The sequence below is a fragment of the Lycorma delicatula genome, chromosome 1 (assembly GCF_047948215.1).
Source record: "Lycorma delicatula isolate Av1 chromosome 1, ASM4794821v1, whole genome shotgun sequence".
Taxonomy (NCBI): Eukaryota; Metazoa; Arthropoda; class Insecta; order Hemiptera; family Fulgoridae; genus Lycorma; species Lycorma delicatula.
The window spans coordinates 218,698,172-218,725,376 of NC_134455.1; the positions used below are offsets into that span (position 1 = coordinate 218,698,172).

General features: G+C 30.2%; 1 protein-coding gene across 3 annotated transcripts in view; it reads left to right on the forward strand.

Moving 5' to 3' along the window:
- Nucleotides 1–26,964, forward strand: part of LOC142328711 (uncharacterized) — a 55,220-nt gene extending 28,256 nt beyond the window's left edge. For all 3 annotated transcript variants that reach the window (XM_075372662.1, XM_075372653.1, XM_075372671.1), the window contains 4 exons: nt 21,155–21,344; nt 23,600–23,847; nt 25,590–25,677; nt 26,725–26,964. In XM_075372662.1, the coding sequence (XP_075228777.1) occupies nt 21,155–21,344; nt 23,600–23,847; nt 25,590–25,677; nt 26,725–26,805 (607 nt within the window). In that variant the 3' untranslated portion in view covers nt 26,806–26,964. The remainder of the gene's footprint in view (nt 1–21,154; nt 21,345–23,599; nt 23,848–25,589; nt 25,678–26,724) is intronic.
- The last annotated feature ends 241 nt before the right edge of the window (nt 26,965–27,205 follow it).

The window sequence follows — 27,205 nt, forward strand, 5'->3', positions numbered from 1 at the left end:
GAGACAAGGGGGGTGAACTTTTGGACGGTCCAATGGCTTACGGATCATGGATCGTTCATGATCTACCTCCAAGACCTAGAGGTGAGGTAAGGCTCACCTCTATGTTGCTATTGTGACAACGAGAATCACGTAGAATGACTCAGATGTCCAAGATAGGCTTCGGACCGACCCTTTGACAGGGCGGTTTCACCTGAGGAGGTGATTGAGAGTATGATCGGTTCGGGCACAGATTGGGACAGGTGCTCGAGATGGTTCAAAAGAGTTCTGTCCGTGAAGTTACAAGAAGAAGGAAGAGAATGTGGTAGTGTGCAGTCCTGAAGTGGGGGGTGGAAGGCCAGCCCTCGGTGGTGGGCGGTGGGGTTCAACAGGACCGTTGCAGCTGGGTGCCCCCGGAGGACGCCTGAAGCCCTTGCGGAAGGACCATACCTGGAGTGCCCGTAGGCACGCGTGGTGACGATGTGTACCTCACTAGGTGGTTCCGCCACCACACCATAGGAGTGGGAGGGTTTTTGGTGGGTTCTCGTCTTACGCTGGAAATCCCACACACCCAGCGGTACAGATCGCTGGGCGTCTGGCAGCAGATTTTCCCTACTCCAATGCAAAAAAAGGGCATCAAAACTAAAACAACAGGACGATCTTCATCTGTCTCCGTCTGCAAGTGCGATGCATTTTCTACCTCTTTCGCTTCTTCCTTTTCGTCTTCTTGTTGTTCAACACCATCACGTATCTGTGTGCTAGAAGATCACGCAGAAATCGATGAAGACTGCTGCTCTGTTGGAAACACAACGTCCTCAACTTCAACGCTGTTCAAATCATCTTGATTTTTTTCATTTGTACTTGGCCTAGAATTGTTTTTGAAAAACTTTTCCAAAGCCATAGCTTTTTTTTAAGGATGCTTCTGTCTTTAGGCTTTGTTTCCTGAATTGGCTACCAGATAATTTCTTTTTACCGTCCAACATTCTGTAAGTAAAGAAATTATGAAAATGAACTATCACCGAGATATAACTTTAAAGAGAAAATCTATTTTTAATTAATCTTTCATATTTACTTTTCTATCGCCCCTGTATATAATGCAAACATTTTAGCTTTGGATAAAAATATTCTAACAGCTTGTTAGGTAAAAATCTATATTAAACAAAAAAAAAAAAATACTAAGGAAAAAAAATTAATATTGAACAATATTAACAGCACAATTAGAAAGTAAATAATTGCATTCTTTGTGAATAGACTTTCATAGAACTCCACTGCAAATGAACGGGTTAATTTTCTTGGCGATTATTACAAGTGTTCATCGCAGAGAAAATACTTTCAAACGTAACAGAATATATATCACAAAATAAACAAAAGCAAAATACCAGAATTAAGTAAAGAAAATAATAATAATAAACAAATAAATAATAAGTAAAGTTAAATAAATAAATGCAAAATTAACTAGAATAAAACAACAACATAGAATAACAATAAATTTTCGGATGCAGATGTTTATCACAGAGAAAATATTTTATACAAAGTGTCAAAATAATGCATGTTTGAAGGTGAAATATTTTGTAATAATATCTTGCGCGCAAAATTCCTCATTATCAAATCTTTTTTTATATTAATGCATTATATTACTATATCTGTAAACTGATTGTTTAGAAGCCTCTCTATTTGTAATACATAGTATATTTAGATATCCACGAATAAAAAATTAATATAACGCAATAATGCATGTAGTAACAGTGAAATATTTTACGATCATATCTCGCTGTAATCATTATACAAATTGTTCTAAATTGGCAATTCCAACGGTAAGAACAATTATACACAAAAACTGATAAAAGTCTTACCTTTGGGCAGACTTCCTTTAGGAGATCTGTATAAAGAAAAAACTTTACACAGATCTCCTAGGAGATCTGTGTAAAGTTTTTCAAAATTACAATTATTTAATATATATTATTTTTCTATGTATATCTTCTATATTTTGTTTGGTGCTTAGATCAAGGCTTAGCAAAATAAAGTGCTTTGCTCACTGTTGCCAAGATGTTCAAACAAATTAAGAAACCACTGCAATTCGAATCGAAATCATCACCCGCTCCGAATGAAATCACTCGCAAAAAAATTTCGAAATACGTCATAGCTTCCACCACATAACAACTTTTTCTCTTCCCCAAAAGCGCCAAATAGAATTCAATAATTCTTTCTTCCCCCTCGCAAGCACACATGCCTTCTTTCTCGCTCACTCTCTTACTATGTGACACGCACAAACCAATTGTGACGAACAGGGAAAGGTGGAAAGATATTCTCCTAGGAGCATTCGGAACATGATTAACGCTGGTAATTTTTAAAACTTATGGCTTTGGAAAAGTTTTTTTAAACTAACTTCTCGTCGGATTTGAATAATTTTTCTTTCATTTGAAAGCCAGTTCTTGCGGGTATTTTCTGAAGAAAAAAATTCGTTTTTGTAAAGACAGGTAGGTTCGTTTTGACAGGTAGTAAAGATTTTACCGCGATTCACAAAAAGACTACGAGAAAATAGCGTTTCGTCCGAAAAAGTGACTTTATTTTAATTAATTACCGACACGCGTCTAATTATCGCACAGATTTGAAATTGGTCTCGTTGTGGAGGGTATTAAATAACGTTTCAGGTGGTATAAAACATTTTACTGTACCTTTTCAACATTCGAACTTTCAACAGTTTTAGTACGGAATTTCGCTGAAAAAGGCGAAAAAATTGATAAAACATTGAATAACGAAAAACTACTTTGAAAATCGTAAAAATCGCTTCGAGGTATTTCGGCTCCTGTCCTGGGCCACCTTGGTCTCAAACTTCGTACCTGTAAGTGCAGCGGTTTCTGCGCTGTACCGCGCACAGACACACACACACACACAGACATTGCCTTTTATATATGTAGATTACTGGAGTAGTACCTTGAAAGTTTTGTGGTCATTAGAACATAAAATTAGATTGTTTTATTATTATTTAGAATTTTTTCAGAAAATCTTCTAATTAAGTCGGAAAATCCGTTGCGATTTTTTTCTCATTTTGTTTTGGCAATTTTGCGTTCCTCGATTTTTTAACTCCGTGCCGAGACACTGACTAACGGAGTGTTCGTCCGGCCCTGTTCCTAACAAAAACGGGTAATCGCTACTACTTAACGGAAAAGATATACTAGCTTTTACCATTTATTGACTTACAGATGTATTATTAATAAATTGGTAAAATACTTAATTAATAATTAAGTATGAAAACATAACAGTCACTTTATAAATATGTAATAGAGGCTGTGTAATATTGCGCAATTGACCGTTGTAAACTGGTTCCTGACTAATGGAGAGGCAGGCATCCATACGTGGGTGTAGTGTACTTTGCCAATAACTAAGAGATGGCAAGGCGACCAGCGGCTGTCCTCCACGAGGCTGTAGATCAGGGATTCCAACCTTGTGGTCGCGGACGCACATGCGCCCGCGACTAAGTGTTGAAATAATGAAAAAATTAAATTTTAAAAGAAAATAAATAAAAAGTTACCTTAGTTTTAAAAATCTTATTAGTGCGAAATTCGCTGAAGTGGCTACACTGACTGCCTATTATAATCATGCCTCCATCGACATTTTTGTTGTATTAGTAGTATGGTGTTGGTTGTCACCACAAACTGTTGTAATCTCGTACTGTTGTCATAACATGCTATCGATGTGTTGTGTTTTTTTGAAGTTATACTTCTTTTATGCGATTAGGGGAGACACATGAGAGTGAAAGTTTAACATGCGCGCGTACATCATCACATGAAAAACATAATGAAGAGCCGTTAAACAAAGTTCAGTTTATATATACTTTAGCTAAGTTCTCTCGTAAGAGGCGAAGTGATTAATATTTTATATTGTGAATATTGTTGTTCATATAACCTTATTTATTTATTCTTAATAATTATTATTCTGTACATAAGTATCAATAAGATTTGAGGTTAACTCTCTGTAAGTATTATTTGTTAATAAAGTAATAATTAATGTAATTAAAGTAAAGTAATAAGTATTAATTTAATAATGATAACAAATTTTATAATTATTATATTATTCTGATAGCAGACGTCGGGTAATAGTTTGATATTTTTTTAAAAACTTAAATTACTAATATAAAACAAAAGTTAAAAATATGCACATAAACATTTCTAAAATGTTTACAACTAATTTTTTAAAATTAATTAATATGCATCTTTGTTATTTGATCTATTTATTTAAAAATTTAATATATTATGGTCCGTTTGCTACTTTCACGGTCGTTTATTATTATTACTTTTTTGTTAATTAATTTAAAAGTTTTTAATACATAATTTTGTTTTTATTTTTCTCTTCGAGATGGCTAAAACTAATGCTAAAACTTTTTAGTCACGCCAAAGAAGTATAAATTCAAACACGCGTACATAAGTACACGCACTCATTTTTTTTATAACAACATTTCACCCCAAAATGAGTAATTCAAGTAAAAAACAACGAACTTATCATTTTAACAAAAATTGGGAAGAAGACTACTTTGTTATCGAAAATAAAGAGAAATGTATTTGCATAATATGTAAGTGTTGTGCCAGTAGAAAAAACATAACGCCGAACGTCATTACAAAACCAATCACAGTTCTTTTGAGGTTAATTATCCGCCTAAACCCGAGCTAAGGAAAATAAAATTTAATCAACTAAAATCGGAATTATCTACCCGGCAAGCATTTTTTACCAGCCATATAATTAAAAATAAAAGTGCCACTATTGCTTCCTTCAAAATTTCTTATTTGTTGGCAAAACGAAAAAAAACATTTTTAGAAAGTGAACAATTAAGGAAACGTTTCTCGTTGGAGCCGATTCGTTATTTGAAGGATTTTCTGATAAGCGAAAAATTATTTCAATAATACAAGATTTACCGTTATCAAACAATACAAGTACGAGAAGATTTCAAGCGATTTCAACAGATTTACAAAGTCAATTGAAAAATGATTTGGAAAAATGTGAATATTTCTCATTACAATTAAACGAATCAATAGATAGATACAACAAAATTGGCGGTAATGATAAGAATGGCATTCAGTGATTTTAGTGTGAAAGAACTATGAAAGTTACTATCAATGCATGAGTGAACAAGGGGTTCGATCTTGCTTATTTATAAAATCTTAAAAAATTACTCAAAGGAAATTAATCTTTGCACAAGATATCAGCAATTATTACTGATGGTGCACCAGTAATGTTCGCTGCAATAATGGATTTATTTTCCGTTGCAAGAAAGATAAATCCTTTGCGAACATTATGTGTTATCACTGCATCATGCATACATCAAGAATCATTATGTGCCAAAATATTACCCTTCCAACATGTTATGAATTTTGTTGTTAAAATAATTAACAAAATTTTAACAAATCCTTTATCACACAGATTGTTTAAAGCCCTTGTCGAAAAGGACGATTTTCCCAAGCTGACCTTATCCATTCAGATATAAAATGGTTAAGTAAGGCAGCAGGGGGTGACGTTATCAGAGTGTATGCCTGAAGGCGGATGAGGACCATTCTTGCTGCACAAGCGTTGCATCAAATACTTTTTTTTATTGAATTCTAATCTTAGTTTTCTTTAGAAATATGTATTCTCTCTTCTCCCTCTCGCGACACGGGGGGTTTAACAAATTAAACATGGATGATCTACCTCGGATATGATTGCACTTTATTCTGTCCTTCTTTTTGTTATGATCCCGGTGTAAACTGTTTTTCCTACCTCTTGAATTTAAACTTTATTTAACATCTTACTTGCAACTCGCATTAAAAAACTTATCTTTCCCGTTTACTATTGTTTACTTCTCGCAATTATTCCTATTAACTGTAACGGTATAGTATTAAAGAAATTGTAAAAGTTGTTTTTTTAATATTATGAAATATAAATAAATTTACATTTGATGCTTATATTAATTTGCTTTTCTGTTTTTCTTGCACCATTCATTGTAATTCAACTGCTTAAGTAGCAAAATTTATGAACTTATGTCGTCCCATCAAATTATATTATTATTCATTCACCTATCGTAATTTCTGTCTCGCTGAATAAAATAAACTAAACATGCAGTACACAAGCAAAAAATATAAATAAAAAGAGAAACAAATAAATACATATACAACTTGCAAACGGTTTGTGCTTATTCTTAAAGTAGTCTTTAGATGGCTGATGTGATACAGATAACAATTAATAGTATCTATATTTAATAGTCTGTGCATTTAAAATCCTCCTATAAAATTGTACGTTATACCCTGATTTAAGGGTCTCGATTTTAAATGATGCATTCAGAATGGTGCATTCACAAATGGTGCATTTTGTCGTGTATTGATGACATAGGATCATCAGGGGAAACATCTAGATCCACGGTAAGGTTTTAAAAAATAATAATTTTTATTTGTTAAGACAGTTTTTTGTACATTTAATTCTTCGAAAATAAACTTATTGTGTAATACGTAGTTATCAATATAAGTATCAGTATCCGTAGGATCAGTTATCAGCTGATATTGATAAGAATAGTGGTTTACCATCTGTTTGTAACAGTACATAAAATAATAGGAAGAAAGGATCTCGTAATTCATTGAATAAAGATAAAAAAAAATCTCGCGCCATTAACTGATTACTGATAATATTATCGGTCGTTTATGTGATACTTCCGGGAATGATCTGAAACTGATATCACAGATTCTAAAAAGGCTGCTCTGACATAACAGTTTGTGCCGGTTTTGCAATTTTTCATCAAAATCAGTTAATTCGAGCAAAAGCTTCAAACGCGCCAACACACGTTTATATGTACATATGAACATTACCCGTTTTTTGGGGGGGTCCTTGGATCATGAAACGTTGAGACATTAAAAAAACCCATACCCATTTTTTACTGATTAACATACTTTCCTTCTTGCGGCGTAACTCTAGAGCTATGATGCCAAGAAAGTAAAAATTAAAAATAAAAATTTTTATTCACGCAATATTCCAAATTGCTCTTCTTTTATTCATGAGGGTCCTGATTCACACCTCTACATAAAAATCTTGGATTCCTGGAATTCTTTTCTTTTTAAATTGATGCTATTAATTTGATGATACAATATCATCATTATTGAATGAAATATTTTTATTTTTACATAAATCTTTTTTTTGGATTATTTCGAGAAAAATTTTTTGAATTAATTGTATAAACTTAAAATGCTTTAGAACGCAATTTTTTATATTTATACTGGTTTTTTTCAAACTTCCTTAGAATTAAACGTAAAAGTGTTGACATTAAACATAAAAGATCTTTGACATCACAAATCAAAATTTTAAATTAAAATAAATAAGCAAGATAAAAAAAAATAACGAAAAAATTTTTGTTGAAAAATTAAACTCAAAAATAAAAAATTGCAAAAAATCGCAAAAATTTGCAAAAAATTGCAAAAACATGCAAAAAAAAATAAATAAATAAAATAAAGTACCGTAAAAAAAAATGATAAAAAAAGGAAAAAAAAATGGATTTTTATAATATTTTGCATATTTAAAATATTTTTTAAGATTTTAAAAATATTTTGCATAGATTTAATATTGATTCATAAAATATTGTGAAACTTGTAGTTAATTCGTAATAACATTTAATCCATATTTATATTTTCTATCCTTTCCATATTTAAATAATAATTTACTCCTATCCATGTTTTAAATAAAATTAAAACTAAACTATCTAAAAAAAAAAAATATGTATATACATGTATAAATATTACATTTTTGAAGCCCTACACTTTAAGAGCTAGCCGTTTTAGTTATTTAATTTGGCACCGAGTTTTATAATTAAAAATTTTAAAGGAGAATTGAAGATGTATTTTTTAATTTTTTATTTTATGGCGGTGTTAAGCCAGCTTCATAATGTTTTAAACTGTTCAATGATAAAGTGCGTTTCCGTTTTCTTCATCAAATAAACATTTTTTTCTGTGAATGGTTTCCTCTATAAACTAGCTTCATATAACTTTAAAGAAAACACTTTCATAGTAAAATTGCTATTCCAAAAGCTCTGCAATTAAGAATGCTCTTATATTTAGGGCCAACGATACTTAGAGCCCTATCCACAGCGAGTAGTTCCGCGGTGAACACATTCGTAACACCGGGTAGGCCAAATATATAAGTCTGTTCATCGAAAACAAAAGCACAACCAACGTTACCGTCATGTTTCCACCCATCAGTGTATACCACCACATCTGGGTTCGACTTGGTGAGGAGATGATGTATTAGTTTTAAATAAATTTTCATATTTACTTCTAAAATGTCGAAACTCATGTTACACCATGTGATCAATAATCCTATCCTTGAAGTTCAGTTAATGACTTTGACTCGGGACTGGACACCCAAGACCGATCTTGAGGTATACTCGGGCTTGCAACTTTTGAAGCAGCATAATTTTTTGGTAGTAATTACTAGGGATTAGGGATAATATATACTAGGGATAATTGCGTCTAGGCAATAGGATGCAGAGGTAATATTTTTTCTTTTTATATTGCTTTTCTCGATTATGTTATGAAATATTAAATAAATATTTCAGAACTCAGAATCTAGTTAAACTCAATCTATTCATTTACTGTTGATATTAATCGTAGATATCAAATTTAATACGTCGTATTTAATTTCACGTAATTAAATCTTACTTTGATTACTTAATTTTTTTATTATTATTAACTCAATCTATTTTTATGATATAAGTATAAAAAATGTAATATAGAAAACAAACTGTGTTTTCTCTTCATTATTAATTTGCGTCATATAAGTATGAAATAGTACTAGAAAGAAAAGTTCGTTAAACTGTATTTTTAAACATTCCATTTGATCCATTTAGCTGATTATTCAACAGTGGGTAGTTGCCGATGTACGAGCATCAATTTAGGAAATGGTAACCGTTAAATAAACAATACGCAGGTGTACTGCAGAACGTTGTTGAATGACTGAGCGGTACCGCTATACGAAAAATAACAATGCGTTAATCATTACTGTGACTATATTAGAGGCACGGTTTCTTGTGATGGATCGCAAAATAAAAAAAAGGAGCGTTTTATTACAATGATAATATTACAACCGATGCGGCAATTGTTACCGATGTTATTTTAAAAGAGCACAGTTGAGAACGATGTCAGTGGCGGATCCGTAAACAGAGAGGACAAAGACCCCTCTCCCAGCATGAAAAATTCTTACTCTACGTTTGGAGAAATGTGCCTTTTATAAATTCAGTATCTGATATAGAAACAAACCGACGCACTGAATTGATATTTGGGATTCATGTGACTATTATATTGTGTAAAATACTGTTGCTATACAAGGGGTCATTTTAGACACCTGAAAAACAAAACCGGTGCAGAAGAAGACGAATTGGTTAAATAAGTACGGGTCTTTTGATGTTCATAACCGGTCTTCCAAATTCGTTACAGTACTTCGGAGTCTATCTATATTTTACTAGCTTTTAAGCAATTTAACGTGGCTTAGAAGTAAGAAGGTAAAGACTATAACAAAAGTTGTAGATAAATGTATTTTAGTAAAATTCTTCTGGCGATTTATTATAACTGGATAGTTATAAATAGAAAATAAAAATCCTAAATTCGGATGTAGTTTTCCCCAGAGTAGCAAAAGCAGAGCACCGATTTAACAAAACTTTCAGGTACTTTTCAAAATATAAATTATTATGAAAGCAAAAAGGCGTGCATTTTTCTCATTCTCTACTTAATTGTAACATCTTTATTTAATGGTGCTCTTCTTTCAGAGACAATTGACTCAATTACTTACAGATTTTACTATTTTCAGTTACAATAAAAAAACCCAATCGATTCAAGTAAAGTATAGTTTTTGGTTAATATCTGATAAAAGTACCTTTATCAGACGTTAAACCAACAAGCTAGCTGGTATTTCTTCACCTGATACCATCATCTGATGATTTTTAATTACCATGATGCTTTATATCATAAGACGTCACAATATAATTAAATTAACTGTTAAAATTAATTAATCAATTTATTAAATTAACAAGGAATTAATCGGATTTATTCTTTTATTTTGAACGAAAGTAGTATAGAAACCTTACATCCCAGATCAACAATACTACATTAAAGAAGCCATTGAGGTCTCTTTTCAAGAGAGCAACCCACTATTTCTAGTTAAATTCTCACCACGAAAGCGTCTATCTACAACAAAAAGCACACCAAAACACGACTCTGTTTTCTTCAATAATCAATTTCAATAAATTGATCCACTATGTGTGTAACTTATTCAAATACATTAAAGAAGATTTACCAAATTTGCATACGGTGTATCATTAAAGAACAAGACGGGCTTTACCCGTCTTGTAAAGACGGGTAAAGCCCGTATCGCATTTCCTTTGGAACCGATATTGAAAAGACATAAAATGAAACATTTTCAAACAGATCAGAGAAAGGAATTTTACAATCCACATGTGAAAGCCTTGTTGAAAAAATTCAACATAAATCATTATTCCACTCATTCAAATAAAAAGGCCGCCATTATTGAACGTTTCAATAGAACGTTGAAAACAAAAAAGTGGACTAAATTTACAGAATATGGAAACTATAAACGGGTTGATATTTTGCAAACACCTTTAGATGAATACAATAATTCTATACATTCGGCTACATTATTTAAACCCAAGACGAACATTATGTAAACAAGACGAACGAAGCACAAGTTTTGGCAAATTTAAGTAAAAAATACGATAGAAAAAAAAGTTGTAAAAATTAAATTTAATGTGGGCGACTGTGTTCTTATAAGCAAACAAAAAAGTATTTGAAAGTGGCTATCTACCAAATTGGACGAATGAAATATTTAAAATACACACTGTACATACTGAATCCAATCCTGTTACCTATGAACTAATTGATTCCCGAAACGAACTCATAAAAGGGCGTTTTTATCATCACGAACTACAAAAAACCAAACATAAAGATGTATATCAAACTGAGAAGATTTTACGACGAAAAGGTTACAAAGCCTATGTAAAATGGTTGGGTTTTGATAAAACATACAATTCTTGGATCGATTTGAGCGATGTAGTTTTGTAATGTTTTATTCAACTTATTTTTTCATTTATATATATGTATAGAATGTCGATTGTTTCACTCTTGGTGTTGTTGTATTTCTACTTTTTATTGACATTATTACTCAATTACAGAGGATGTGGATGAAAAAAAAATTTTACATCGTCAATAAAATATTAATTTTAAATAATTTTACTTAATATATATAGACTAGTAAAAATGTCTAATATTTTCGATAAATTGAATAGTTTAAATTATTGCACCAGCATTAAAAAGATTAATGAAATGATGCAAAATAGGCGATATCAAATTCAAAAAGTAGAGTTTATAAAAACAAAAAAAATGGTGATTCAATGTTGAAGGATTTTGAAAAATATTTTTACCGCAAAGGTTCAATAATCTTACACTGTCAGATTTGAATGAAATTAACAACTCTAAAGACGTTTATATAATATACAAGGGTATGAGAAAAACGGCTAATGGTTATAATTACCATGATGTAGAATTTATATACATGTGGTATTGATGTTTAGAATTGTAAAAAAGGTAAAATAAATAAAATAGTCCAATATTTAAAAAAATATTTATTGATGCAAATACACAATACATTTAAACTAGTTTCTTCTCTTTTTTTCAATATATCAATTTCTTTATCCCCTTATGGGAGTGTATCTATAAGGTTTTCCAATACGAATCTTTTGTCGTCATATGGAGAGAGAGCTTTTTTACATTGATCAATCGAATATATTTGGTTATTAAAACTACGTAATGATTTCGAGGTGGAATATGAAATGTTTCTATTGAATAAACAGTCTTTATAAAGCTCGTGATCTAAAACGTATAAATTGCAATTTTTATCAAATATACGAGAATCTTTTTTAATTCCTTTGGCCGTCTTTCTTTGTTCTAAAGCATGCTGCCTATATCCCCAAACACTGGATACATTTTTGCTCTTAACCCGAAAAATTCATAGATTGGTTTCCCACTCATTTCATCTTTTAAACGTCATAAATCCCAACCGTAAACATTTCCATCTTTTTGATTCAATCGTTTTGGTGTATCAAAATGTTCCTGTTTTGTTGGCACTATTGAGTATAATAATGAATCTGTATCTGTCATTAGCAGTTTTATGTTTTCATGACCATATCTGGGTAAAAAGTGGTTATAATGGTAATCGTACATGATTAGTTTTGCCAAATCCGTCACTGTTAAACCCTCATATATGGGTTTGTTATCACATCGTTTCCATAAATGTAATAATGTTTTACTCTTGGACTGGCGTTTAATTTTTAAAATTTTAATTTATTATTGATTAATCGCATATCGATATGCTTTCTTACATTTTCAATAGTTTTATCATAAACTGTTGATTAATAGTTAATAGACTTTTTTCAATCGGATCTTTTGTGTTGCACCATTCATTGAAATTTTTCAAAATGTAATTTTTCAACCACGGAGATTGACTAAAACTGACGGCTCTGTGTATTTTCATCACAATTCCCTGTTGAAGATACAATTTTAACGTTCTACAATGTAAGACGAATTTGTGTTTATCTTGCAAAGTGCACAATAGTTTTTTACACGGTGCTCGTTTTTCATCGGAAAGAAATGGAGAAAGCATATTATTGGGAATGGATTTTCTCTGTGGTGCAAGTGTAATAATCTCTATGTGTTTCGTGCAAGTGTTGAGGGTATGTTAAATCAACTTCCAATGTGTAACCAATTTCCTCATCGTCTTTTACATTTTGCACAGTTGTAAACAAATATTCGAGTTCATTTTCATCACACCAACTGAATCCATATACTGGCAACGGTTCCATCATACATTGCCCATAAAGAGATCGGACATCATAATATTTAATAAATTTCGTCGGTTTACTTTCATCATAGTTGTCTATATTGGGATTGTTTGCCAGTGCATAACAGTTGGGAATCATCAATACACCTCCAAAAATGCCTTTTTCAAAAAACAAATACATATCGGGGTCTGTAATAAGTTCCAATTGTAAGTCTCTCAACTTCGTAACCCACAAAGTGCGTTAAGAAGTCGAGAGAAAATAATTTATGGTTTTAAAACCCTACATTGAAACGGATCTTTTTGGTGTTGAAATGCGTTGAATTGTAAGCCCTACCTTTAAAGTTTCTTCAACCTGGATCCCCAGAAGAGATTGCCGTCTCTATAAATAGTTGATAAATTCAATTTTTCCCTTTTGTTTTGAACAAATGGTATCTTTCATAAGCTAAAAAATTTCATTTCCATATTCCAAGCTTCAAACTGATTTGGCGATATCATCACGTAAAAAAAATAATAAATATCCCATTTAGCCAATTAATGTTTACCGTGAGAAAAGAAAAGTATGCGATTTTTTTAATGAAAAAATTCGGGGTCTTGGCAATTTTTTCTGATAAGGTCGATTTAGTTTAAGAGCTTTATCTCTCTAGATAATAACCAAAGAATTAAATCTTTCTCCGAAGAAAATCTGCGTCAAAATCCACAAACTATGAGGTTTAATTCAGATTTAATTTTTAGGAACTGAACACTCGGTGTTCCCGGTAGGGTATCAGATCTTATTAATAGTCGAAAAGGTACCCTGAATCGAAATTACATAAAAAAAATAAATATATATTTCGTACGAAAATTGTTTTCCATTTATTTCTAGTCCTCTGAGAATTTTTCCAAAATTTACCTTAGTGTGTAAATCACAAAAGTTTTCCCGCAATATGGTGAAAGAACCTTTGTCTTAAAAATACCTATATCTTAACAAAAAAAAAAACCCTATGTCTTAAAAATAAAAAAACATTTGCTTTAATTTTCATAGTTTGAATTTTTTGTAAAATGCATTTGGTATATGTAAATAAAAAAATGTGATGTGGACTTCCTTGTACGCCTAGTAAATTATATACACATTTTCTAAAATGAAAAGTACATAAAATTTTATTTCATTAATAACTTCTGATATTTTTTCATATTTTTTATTTTTGTTATTGTTATTATTGAATTATTATTTATTGTAAAACTTTTTACAATCAGAGATAATAATTATTAATTAAAGACGTGCCTTCCCCTTGTAAAATCCAATTATTTCATTAATTAAAATTTGATTTAGCTATATCTCTGGAGCTAATGAATATAAGTACCACTTATGATATATCATACTGTAATTAATCCAAATTGTTTTAGATTTTGGGCTTTTTTGAACACTTTTGGTCCAGTCGATTGCAATCAAAAGGGGAGGTGCACAACTAGACGTTACAACAGTCCTAAATCCAAAGTTTCAACATCCTACGGTTAATTATTTTTGAGTTATGCGAGATACATACGTACATACATACTACGGACGTACAGATGTCACGCCGAAACTAGTCAAAATGAATTCAGGGATGGTTAAAATGGATACTTCCGTTGAAATCTGAAAACCAAAATTTTTCGTGATCACAATACTCCCTTACTTCATCCAAGGAAGTAAGAAGGGACCAGGTGTAATCTTTTATCCTACTATTATTATTATTTTATTTTTTTGTGTAGTAGTAACAGGATAAAAAAGTAAACCGTAAACGATTAATACCAAAAATTAATTTTTGTTAATAGGTTAATATTTCAAGTTAAGTTATTTCTAATCTTAGCTAAGCAGGCATCGCTAAGATTTATTCACTCTGTGCCAGTTAAAATAAGTTCATTCTAGGAGTTCTGTTAAAACAGGATATACTGTGAATTTTTAAAAAAATTAATTAAGTGAAAATTTTATTAACTTAAAGTAATAAAAGTCAACTGAAAACATAAAAAATCAAGAAATTCGACTTTTGATTTAAAACAAAAAACCCAAAACGTGGTAGTAGTAAAGTAGTAAACTTTATAATTTTAAACAAAACATGTTTGCCGGATGCATGATTCCGTGCGAATAGTACAACAGACAAAAATCAAGATAATTGAAATGAGCAAAGCCTTTGAAGCAAGTGCCTTTTTTCTGAAGGCACTTATTTTGAAGAGTAAAGGTAATATGGAAAATAAGACGCATTTATCAATTATTTATAGACTTCATCTTATACATAAGCACTACAGTGTACGGGGAGCGCTTGTTGGAAACTTTCATCTGAAAAAAGTAGTACAATAAAATTTTCCGGAATATTTTGAGAACATTCTACCCGATTTCAGTAAAAAAAAAAAAAATACTAAAATATTTCAGTCTTATCTCATTATTTTATTTGCAGAAACAGCAAAATGGTTTACCTGTTTTACATAGAACATGATAAGTCAGTGACAAAATATATTAACTTAGGAAAATATATTATTAACTTATGAAGCTGTAAAATTCGAAATCTTCTACAATGACTGAGTTATATGATGCATAAAGTTAAACCTAAAACTATCCTCAAATTTCAATAAAAATATTTGTAAAAAAAGAATCATTCATATCCACCCAGCGAGTCTTCATTTTTAAGCGAACACTCATATATACGAACTTTATGAATTTTGCATGAAGAAGCGAGCTATTATGCTTACCGAAGGAGTTAGAGACGTAATTTAATTTTAGAGCAACCTCGAAGCCTTTTTTCCCAGTATCTGCTTTTCACAGAACACGTCTGAAGGAAGAGAACTGGCCTGCACGAGAAATATGACAAACAGGGTCACCTTTATATCGGGTGTCTCACAAAGAAACTGAAATAATTTCAGTCAAATTTGTACAGGTAGAAATTCCTAGAAAAACGTTTTTCAAGTTAGGTAAGCAAATAATTTAGCCCTGATTTCTGCAAAAAGTAAAAAAGAGTATTTTAAAATGCTTGGGATACAAATTACGGGGAAAATGAGTGATTTTATAAAAAAATATGTCTCATATTTTATCTCCGGTAGTTTCCGAGAAAACTTTTGTAAAGCAGAAGAATTTTGGATTAGAAAAATACACAATTCACCGTTGGCGTAAATATTACGTTGTTAGATTAACTATACATAATTAATAATTCTCAAAAAAATTAAAAAAATTTATTTGTGTGAAAACGATTTTAACTTAAAGTAACTAAAGCAAATTGCAAATAATTAAAAGTTTAAGAAATTCGATTCTTAATTTAAAACAAAAGAAAATTTGTTAATTTTAATTAAAACGTTAAAATTTTAAATGAAACGAAAAATATTCCTGATACTCCAAAAAGTTATAAAAACAAAATTATCCAGTAAAAAAGAATGAAAAATTAAATATAAGACTGGTTTAGTTAATTACCTTAGAAATTACGAAACTCTTATATTCAGAATAGAATTTAAATATTATACATATATTAAATATAAATAATTAATCATATATTAAATATTATATATATTTTTTTCTTTTTATAACTTATGAATGCAAAGCATTAAGAAAACCTTTTTCTGCGTTTTATGCAATTGAGCATAATCTAAAATAATTTCTGTTTCTTGAGTTATATAAATGACCAAATATATTAAATAAATAGATGAACTGGAACCCTGGTTAAGGTTAAGCTAATAAAATTACATTCAACTTTCTCTATTCTCACTTTGAATTTTTTTTTAAAAAGTTGTTCAGGAGATTTTTAATATTTAATAAAAATATTTGTTAAATCTGCAAGTAATCAAAGAAAGATTTCTAAAGAAGGTAGTTTTAAAACAAGGATAGGCTGACTAATCATTGCTTCATTTAGTTGTATCTGCTCAATTTAATACTCACAACTGTGAGTATTTCTCTATTTGAACTTCCCTGGTTAGACAGTATTTTTTCCAAACTAATGAAAATCTAGTAGGCTTATTTATACTTGAGCATGTATATGCTCGATATGTATGCTTATTTATACTCACAACATGTTATGATGATTTTTAAAGATGAATGATGTTTTTCAATCTGTTCAAAGTTATATCAGGAATTTTAAAATCATATCATGAGTAACTTCAATTGTTATTTTATCTTTTATACAAAATGAATTTAGTTGAATAAAATTATAATAATTACACTGCTTACATATACACCTTTACAAATCCACCTGTAATGTAACTCATTATCATTGTTTGCTTCTTTTACTAGAAATTTTGTTATCAAATTTATGAAAGTGTGTCATAAAGGTTCAGAAAGTGATTTAGTTTTATATTGAAATTCTTAATACATTGCTTGTGTATGCAGATTCTATGTATAACCTTTTGAAATGTATAACCTGTAATTCAGTTACCTCAGGGCAGTAGAAGAAGATTGATTTAGAATAAAGTTAGTTCAGGCTTAGTTAAAGTCTTTCCCTTAAATTAAAGAGTACTGAAAAATATTTAAAATGAATTTGTGTGTGTAAATTTTGTGCATAAAAATCTCTTTAAGTGTTTAATCTTCCATTGTGTACCACAGTTAAGTAATCAAAGTACAGTACATTTTTTTTGTACTGTTAATTGCTACATCTGAGATTAAGCAATTAATCGACCCTATTCATTTATTAATTAACAAACGTCTATAGCCTGATCACAGTTACTGTTCTTTATGGTGATGGATGAAATGGTGAGAAAAGTGCATGACTCTTGCTAAAAATTGAAACCAAGATCATTTGAATGAAAAGTAAAGCATGCATACAGGTCCTAGACAATACAGTAAATTACTCTGGGATGATCTGCCCTTATGGGTAGATCATACTTTCTTTCTTCCCATCACTTTTTTATCCTTGATCTCTTCTTTCCCATTATTAGTTTTGAACATGCAGGTCTGACCTTGCTAGATGCTCCTTGCCAAGAATACTACAACTGTGATACAACCACTATTCATACTTTGACAGCCACTGTATAATTTTTATCTAATAAGATACAAAGATCGTAGCTGTTGTTGGTATATATTACATAGTTATCAGGCAAAGTATGGGTGTAACAGATTAATTTAATTTAAATATTAACTTAAAAATTAAACAACAATAACACAAAAACACAGCACAGATATAAAAACTCCTATGTCGAATGCTAAAGGCAAAATAAAACCACAATGAAGTACAGTATTAAAAATCTAACTTAAACAAAAATACCATCTGGCATGAATATGTGGAAAACACTATATGAATAATCAAATAATTTAATACAAATGCACGCCTTAAGAAATCATTCAATAACATCATCTCATTGTTCCTTAAGATGTTTGAGATGTTAACCTCTAGTTTAAACTTATGAGCAATGCCGCATAACAATCAAATCTACAAGAATGTGGTGTAATGTTAGTTGAAAGTCGCAGCAAACACAAACATGTGCATCAGTTTGATTCATGAGTTGTCCACGAGTGAATCTAATGTGCCCTATTTGCAAACAGCAAATAATAATGTACTCTTGATGGTTATTCCTACTTGAGGAGCTCCATGGTGACACAGTGTTCACTGCACGAAGTTTATTGTTGATGGTAGCATTCATTCACTTTGTTATTCCTCACAGATCATCCTCTTAAGAAAACAGACTACATCAGAAACAATGTGATTAATGGAAGGAGGTTGCAAACAAGCCTCTTTTGCTGCGCTCATTGTCTGAAATTCCAATATGGCTGGGGATCTAGCAGAAGCTCGCACTTGTGTTGCGCTGAGTCATTTCAGAACTAATACTTTGTATATCAGGGGTAACATGGTGTGTGGTGTATGTGTCACTAATTGCCTGCAAGGCACTCATGTAATGTGAACAGACAAGTATATGACCATATGTTGGGCTAACTATATTTAAGGTGTTATTAATAGCAAACAGCTCTGTGATGAAAATATAGACGATGCTGGGAAGGCCAAACATGTATGTTCTATTGCCAACCACAAAAGCACAACCAACATATTTAGAGCAGATTGTATAAACTATAGCATCAGGATTTTATAATAGTTACAGTATAGTACAAGGTAACCGGATTCGTGAAGTTTTTATGATATCTACAAAGACTAAAACAATAATTTATGAGAGAAGGCCGCCAGGGGAGATATAATAGTAATAGTAATAGTAAGAACTGGAGGTAATTGTTTATTTAGAGGGGATGAGCTCTGTTTCCTAGTGGGGCAGTAAATCTTAGCTGTTCCTGACATCAATTAAGATACTGGTTGGAGTACAACACATCAAAGGTAGTTGCGCTTTAATATGAGCTAAATAAGAGCATATCATTTGGTTCCATCTATACCAAAGATATTGTTCACCAAAGTTCACTTGAAAACTTATCACAGGGCTTGAATGAATGCACCTGTAGCAAAGTGGATAATTGAATGATGGACTACATCGAGCATTATAAGAGCGGTGATCTGTGCAGACAAAAAAGTCATACAGCCATAGTCAGCATGGGAATCACCAATGCTTTTTACCAAGAATCTGGAAAAACCTTGTCAGAAAATATTTTATTGTAAGTACACAAAAGATGTCATTAATGCAGTTTCCGGGAGCTGAAATAACATACTGAGCTGCTATCATTTCCAAGGGAAGTGTCACGGGAATTATTCAAGTTATATCTTTAAGGAAAGTAATTCATTTTGCGAGTCTCAAATAGTAAATGTGATACTTTCTTTCTGCTACTTATACCACATAAACTCAGGACAATATGGAAATGTAAGGAAAACTGACAGCGCTTACCATTTTGGTAAGCTCTTTGCACGATACACATTTGTTCTCTTTCTGTACATTCTTTGAGAGAGCCTGGACAGAACTTACACCAGGTTGTACAGATTTCTCATGCTGAAGGATTTTTTGTATTTCCAACAAGCCACAGGGAAGGACACTTTCTGATCAGTACAACCTCAAGATAGCTTTTTCTTCCTTGGGGGGCATTCCTGAGATCTTGCTAAGTGTGAACCTTTAGTTCACATTTCATTCTACTACACAGTTCATTTTTCTACTTCAGCGCATGTCCTATCATCACATCCCATATGGCTGCAACACCCAGAAACTTGTTCCTTCGTGTAAACAATTTTGGTATGATCAAAACCCTGACACTGGAAGCAGTGTCTGGGGTTTGGTCGTACATGGATAGAAAGGTAATCAACAGTCTGACTGGAAAAAGTCAGAACTAGCTATGATGTTGGTACATCAACACTGTTCTCCCTTCTCATAATCCTCAGCACAGACGTGACTGACTGCAATGACAATTCTTTCATATTTTCAGGCAACTCAATGTTAGCCAAGTCATTTTTTTTTTTTTTTGGTTGTTTGTGGGCGAAAAAAGCTTGAGCGTTATCATCGCCCAGTAGTTATTATTAAAAGGGTAATATAACTCCAAAATAATAAGCTATACAAGGTGTAAACATAATATTAAGCATATAATAAAAATTTACTAAAACAGGCGAAGAAGGCAAAATAAAAGCCAAAACTAATATCACAGACAAAGTTGATAAAATATTAAAGATAAAATAATAGAATAAAGAAAGTATAAAAACTTACCTAACTCTGATGGGTTGTGCAAAAATCCCACCGCGGATATTAAAATTAAACACAAAGAACTAAAAATCAAATCGAAAATAAAGGTTAAAATAATTAAAAACTCACATATAGCCAAGTCATGGTGAAAGATCATTCTCTTGCTGAAATTTAGCATGTTATGGGGCTCCACTTGGTCTGACCCTATATACTAGCTATGACCCTATATAAGAGCTAGAAATTTCCAGAGCACTCGTGTACTGGTTGCATACAACTGGGTTCACTGTGGTGACTAGAGGACATCATTTAAGACTCACTACATAAAGCCATTGACATGATAACTTCCATCTTGGGTTATGGTTGCATTTTGTAAGGTGTCGCAACATCAGTGTTTAAGAAGAAACAATGTAAGATGTTGTTGTGTTGCTGTGTAATGGTATATGTTGTTATCTACATAGTGTTTTTGGTGTAGTGTATGTGTATGGTGTAAAAAGTGCAGCAGCTTGGCGTTTACTGATGAAGAAAAGCTGCAGAGGCTAGGGCTGTGGGGACGCCAACCCCAAAGTCTTAAAGAGAAAGACCTTGTTGAGGCCATGACTTCCTGTGGGCTGATCTGGGGTACGTACTGTTTAGTAAGTCCACTATATGCAAAGTGGGTGAATTCTCTTGGGTAAACCTGGCTTCCTAATTTCAATATGAAAAACATGCTCACATTACACTATTTCTTATCTTTATCCACTGATTAACCATTCAAAGTATGTTAAATATTTATATAAAAATTAATCTTACTTTTTAGATATATGTCAACAGCACAATTTGTTGGAAATGGGTTTCTGAAAGCTCAAGGTTATTCAAAAGCCGTATTATTTGATCCATCTCGTCCAGCTGAATCTCTTAGTTTAATGGTGAATGCAGTATTTAAAAGGAATTTTGGTCTTAAAATAAATTCTGCAACCTACATCAAACCTGCAGTGGCATATATACAGGTTAGCTATCAAATTCTTTTTATCTTAATTAATATAGATATGTAGATGTAATATCATGTGATCATATCACCACTACACATACAATAATGTGTTAATCTTTTTAAATAACTATAAAAAGTAGACTTTCACACAAAACGTAGCTAAGAACAATAAAACATTCTTATAAGCAAAAAATACAATACAATTAATATATTTTTAAAAAAGTTGTAGGTGAGTAAAGTTGCAGTTCCTTTTCAGCTGTACTTTTACTGAGCAGCAATATTTTTATCATACAATATTAAAGTATACATTTTATGGTTACACACTGCAAATTTAAACTGTAGGGCATGTCATTATTAGTAGACGGATAGCATTCACTGTACCCTAATTATTAGTTTATAGACAGTCTAATTTGTGATTTTCAACTAAGCTGTTTACTGTAACCACCATAAATAAATAAATAAATAAATAAAGATTTCTCCAGTGAAAAATCCACACATCTGTGCATCCATTTAAACTAAATGTGTTATCAGCAAAACTACAAACAGTATGTATAACTGAACTTCCTTTTAATATGGTAAATGAAAATTATATTCTACTGTTTTTTTATTGTTTATTAGCAGGCTATATATAAAACATACACAGAAAAACATTACAATATTTTTCATTGCCATGTTAAACAAGTAAATTGTGATTCAAAATGTTTATTTAGGCTAATAATTTCTCCTTTTGTAACACTAACAATATAAGATTATAAACATCTCCATAAAACCAAACAAACAAAAATTTAGTTCTCCACTTTACAAATGATGTAGATGTTAGCATACATCAAATACATGTTTGCTAACCATGTTATATAAAAAAATAATTGACAATATAATTGTGAATTGCAGAATGAAAAAAAATAATGTATGCTTATATAAATTAAAAAGAATAAAAATTATTTTAAAAAACATGTATTTAAGGTAGTAATTAAAAACACAACTAAAAAGCTTTTCATGTTATTGACTATAATCATTATTAGCTGAGTTTTTGTTATAAATTAGTACATAAGAAAAACTGAAATAATGATAATGAAGAAATGATAAATAAAGAAGGAAAATAAAGAATAATACTTAAGCAAGTATTTCTACCAGAGTTTTTAAAATAGAAATAAAATAGAAATTGTCCAAGAAAGATGTATTTAAGCAATCCTAATTGAAAGCATAAAGTTAGTAAAGATGCAGTCCAAAGTACAGAAATTTCTGACTTATATTGCCCACCTTGACCTAATGCATGCCTCTTTTAGAAGGTTAGATAAGATAAATTTCACATGAAAAATTGAAATAAAAAAATATCTCCTAAAAAATTAAAGGAAAAAACAATTTTTGATAATTAAAAGTTAAGGAAATATTCAATTTAAGAGAGAGGATTAATTATTTTATGTTTTTATGGTACAAAACCTTCACAAAAATATTTTTAATAAAATAAAATTTTAAAATGTTATTATAAATTGGTATCATGTTCAACAGTAAAATTTCTGTATCTGTATATCAATAAAGGAAGTTTATCAACTATATGTTATTACAAATTAGAATACTATTGTTAAAAATAGTAATTTTAATCCTGTTTATTATAAAATTCTTTTAAAACTTTCATCTCTGTTAAATTATTTCTGTGAGCGGTTTCTATCAGTCTATGTTTATATTTAATTGATAGTAGATTTATCTGGTTCAAAAAGCTCCTTTATTCTTGTTTCAATCTTATTTTTAGTTTGCCCAATGTACCCTACATTGCAATTATTATCTTTACAAAAAGTTTATACTTGTATTTATAATAAAACTAAACCTGTTAAATGTTTACTAGTTTCAATAATATATTACTATCTCTTCATTATTATTTGTGATAATTATAAATTCTAGTTCCTAGTATTTACTGAGATGATTGTTTAGTAATCATAATGACTATCAGTTTATCAATTTTTTTGTAAATAGCTTTTTGAGTGCTTTATTTTACAACTTAATTCGTGGATACCTGTGTTCTATGATGGTTGAGTTTCAATTTAACATACATCTCAGGAATGGTCAGCCTGAGCCAATTTAAGGTATATTTACATGTTTGCTGGTACATTCACACACAGATCTAGATGAGTTGCTAATGACTCAACTATAAATAAATAAAAAAATATATAAATATATATGTATATATACAACTTAATTCAAAAACTGTTTATCAAGGCTTTTTCTTTATAATTGTAAGTTTATAAATAGAGTATGTAACCATTTTCTTTTTTATAGGAGGTATTTCAGCTGGGACAAAGCAAAGGACTTAGTTTGAGTTTTCTGTCCTCAAAAGATATTGAAAGCAAATTGTCTGAGACGGTAAATAATGAAATTATAGAACCAGTATTAAGAGTATGGCGAGCTTACAGATATGCCATTAGGGTACCTCAATGTGACAGGTATCTTATTTGCACACTAAATCAATACCAACCTGGAACTGAAGGACCAGCCGGTCTGAAACCTGGTATAACAAAACTGGCGAGGTAAAATAATTTTTTTTTTAATTATGTTCTGTTAAAAAATGATTGCCAATGTATAACATCTATGATTATTTAAAATAAATAGAGTCTTGAATACATCCTTTTTCCAGAATGCTGAAACTCCTAATCCTGAAAATATGCATTTAATCATGCCATACATGAAGGAAGGTTGTGGTGCGATTATATTATCATTTTTGTGAATGATAGCTAATTTTATGTTGTCATTTTGCTAAAAAAAAAGTCACATAGTAAAAATGTTCAAATCTGCTCTCTGGATGGAGTATTTTTTTTAGTATGTATTCTGTGTATGAAAAAGTGGCCCATATTTGAAAATTAAACAGCAACAGAATTTTCATAAACAAAAAATTGAGAAAACTAATCTTTATTTGACTATGAAATAAAAAAAAATAACATTGTTTTTCAATATTATTTTTTATCGTTTTAAGCAGGGAGACATAAGTGCTCAGTTTTATGTTCATATTGTTTCCACTGACTACATTTTTTAATAAAATACAGCAAAATATTTCTTAGTAATACATTAAAATATCAGAACTTCTTTATGATTACAAAGTAGGGTTTCAGTTGATTAATATAATAGATTAATCTTATAGAGTTCAAATCTATAGAAAAATTATTTAAAAAAAAAAAATGAAACTTTAGAGGTAACTATGAGATAACCTCCCTGAAAAATGCAATTATTAAATGAATAATTTATTTATTTAACAAATGTAATAAATGTTGATTAGTGTAGAACCCAGAACCGAATAATTATTACTTAAGTCTTGAGAAAAACTACATTCAGGAAAAATTAGAAATAATAAACATAATGATCCAGCCACCTTATTAGTTATTTTCCTAACAGATAGCACTTCAGAATTGGGATGATTGCCGTAGAAAAATATTATGACAATAGACAGCTTTGATGTATTAGTGTATTGTGACCCACTGTAGTTTTATATTTCAATTTATAGTTTTTAATTGTTTCTGTTTTTCTGCAGCCAGTATCTTGAAGTATTGTCCATACTTCAAGATACTGGCTGCAGAACTACTGTGGACTAGTATGTCCTACTAGTCCACAGTCTATTGAAAGTATGCTTCTTTGAACATCAATTATTAAGAATAAACTGAGCAGTTGAAAAAACTCTGAAAAAAAATTGAAAAATTTCTAAAATTCCCTTGGTTTAAAATTTACTGAGAAATAGTACATGCATAAACTTCATACTCCAGTTTTTTTTAATATTATGATTGATCATCTAGTTAACTACTTTTATCACTATATTAAAATAATATATACCAGTAAATGATAATAATAAGTAGCAAAAGTAAGTAGTAATAGCAAATAATAAGTTGGATTTTGATTATTTTAGAAAGGAAACAAAAAATATAAAAATCTTTATTGTTTCATTAAATCTAAACAATTTCACATTTCACATTGTAAACAAAATTTGAAATTTTAATCTGTAATTTTTAGTAATTGTAATTTCATAACTACATCTGTTAATTTAAAGCTACGTAGTAATGTTAATTTCATAAACATTATTTCAGTATAATAATTATGATCTCTCTTCCTGTTCTATTACAGTTATGGGGTTTTTAATATCTTTCTACTAAGATAGATCTCAAAAGATGCATGAAAGCAGGCTTTGAAGGGATAATATTAAATTAGAAATATTTAATAACAAATGTGGAACTTGATGATAAGGTTATTATACTTAAAAATAATTTGAATATTTTTTATTTTTTAGCTTGATTTCTTCTTGGTTCTTATCAGGACATACAGGAACACCATTCTGGAAACTTTACAATGCAGCTGTAGAAGAACATAAATGCCAGGTAAAATGAATTAAGTTAAGTAACTGTAGTAAGTTAAGTCAACTGTAGTATTTTTTCTTTACATTTTTTAAGAGCATAATCACTCGCAACAATTTTTTGGAATCTTTTTGAACTTCGATCTTTTGTTCTAAAGGATTGCTCTAAAGCAGGCAATCCATTGGTTGGAGGAGAAGTACAATTATAATAAAAAATATAAACTACATATTCGCTTATGTGTTAATTTCATAAACATTATTTCAGTATAATAATTATGATTTCTCTTCCTGTTCTATTACAGTTATGGGTTTATATTAACTACAAACTGTGGACTTGTGAATTATGTTTTTTTTAATTTGTTGTAATAACAAATTAAGAAAAACATAATTTTAAGTGGTATCACCAACATTCATTTTTTATTTAGCTTAGATTTATTGTCACAGATTAATGAGAAACATAATTAAAAAATAAAATAACTTAAGCCCGATACATATATTTTTAAGTGATATTTAAAACTTAAGGTAATTTATCTTGTTTCAGATTTGTTCAGGAAATAAGTTAAATAAAATTCAGATGCAATGTATTGACTCTCTGTGTAGTTATTTTTAGGCCTTATCTGGGCTATTGATGAAGGAGCTTCATCTAACACCTCTGATGATAAACAATATAATGAATCCTTAGTTTTTCATAATAAGTTAAGTCAATCTTCTTCAAGGAAATATTTCTTCACTCCTTCTAACTGAATCCTGTCATAAAAATAACAGTATTCAACCTTTTTCTATATTTAAAATTGAAATATATCATTCATATAAAAAATAAACAATTTCTGCTTCATTGCCAAAATTATATATCAACTAATTTTGGATCAGCTGAAGATATTAATCTATATCTGTGCTCTGTAGATATATGGACTTATCCAGATACTATGTTTATGATCATTTACTTGTTCGAAAAGCTGAATCTGGGCTGAAGTGGTTAAAAAATAATACTGATACTTTTGATATAATACATTATTTTAAATATTAATTTATTACATATTCAGTGTGACATGTTACTTTAAATTTTGTTTAGGTAAAATATCCTGTAGATTGTTCGCAGTTCCATGAAGAAGATATCAAAGCAACAACAGAATATATGCACAATGAATTATAGAAAACAGGTTAAAAAACTGGATTGACACTACAGAAAAAAGGGCAAAATTGCCACCAATTGAAAACAGCTAGATTGTTTTTGAAGAAATATTTTATGTAAAGATAACCAAATGTAACAATACAACTATAAATAATAAATTTTAAGTATATCTTTATAACATTTTTTTGTTTATTCTATTATTTATAACTAGCTTTCATAACAGGCTTTGTTATGACACTGTGTGATGTGATTATATCCCATACCCATTGCCTAGTAACTATTGTACTGATGAAAAAAATTGTAAATAACCAAATTGAAAATTATTTTTAATAACTTTTATAAATTTTTATCAACCACCTAAGATTAAATATACGCAAACCCCCAAAAAAATATTTTTCATAATGAGGGGAAGAACCTGATA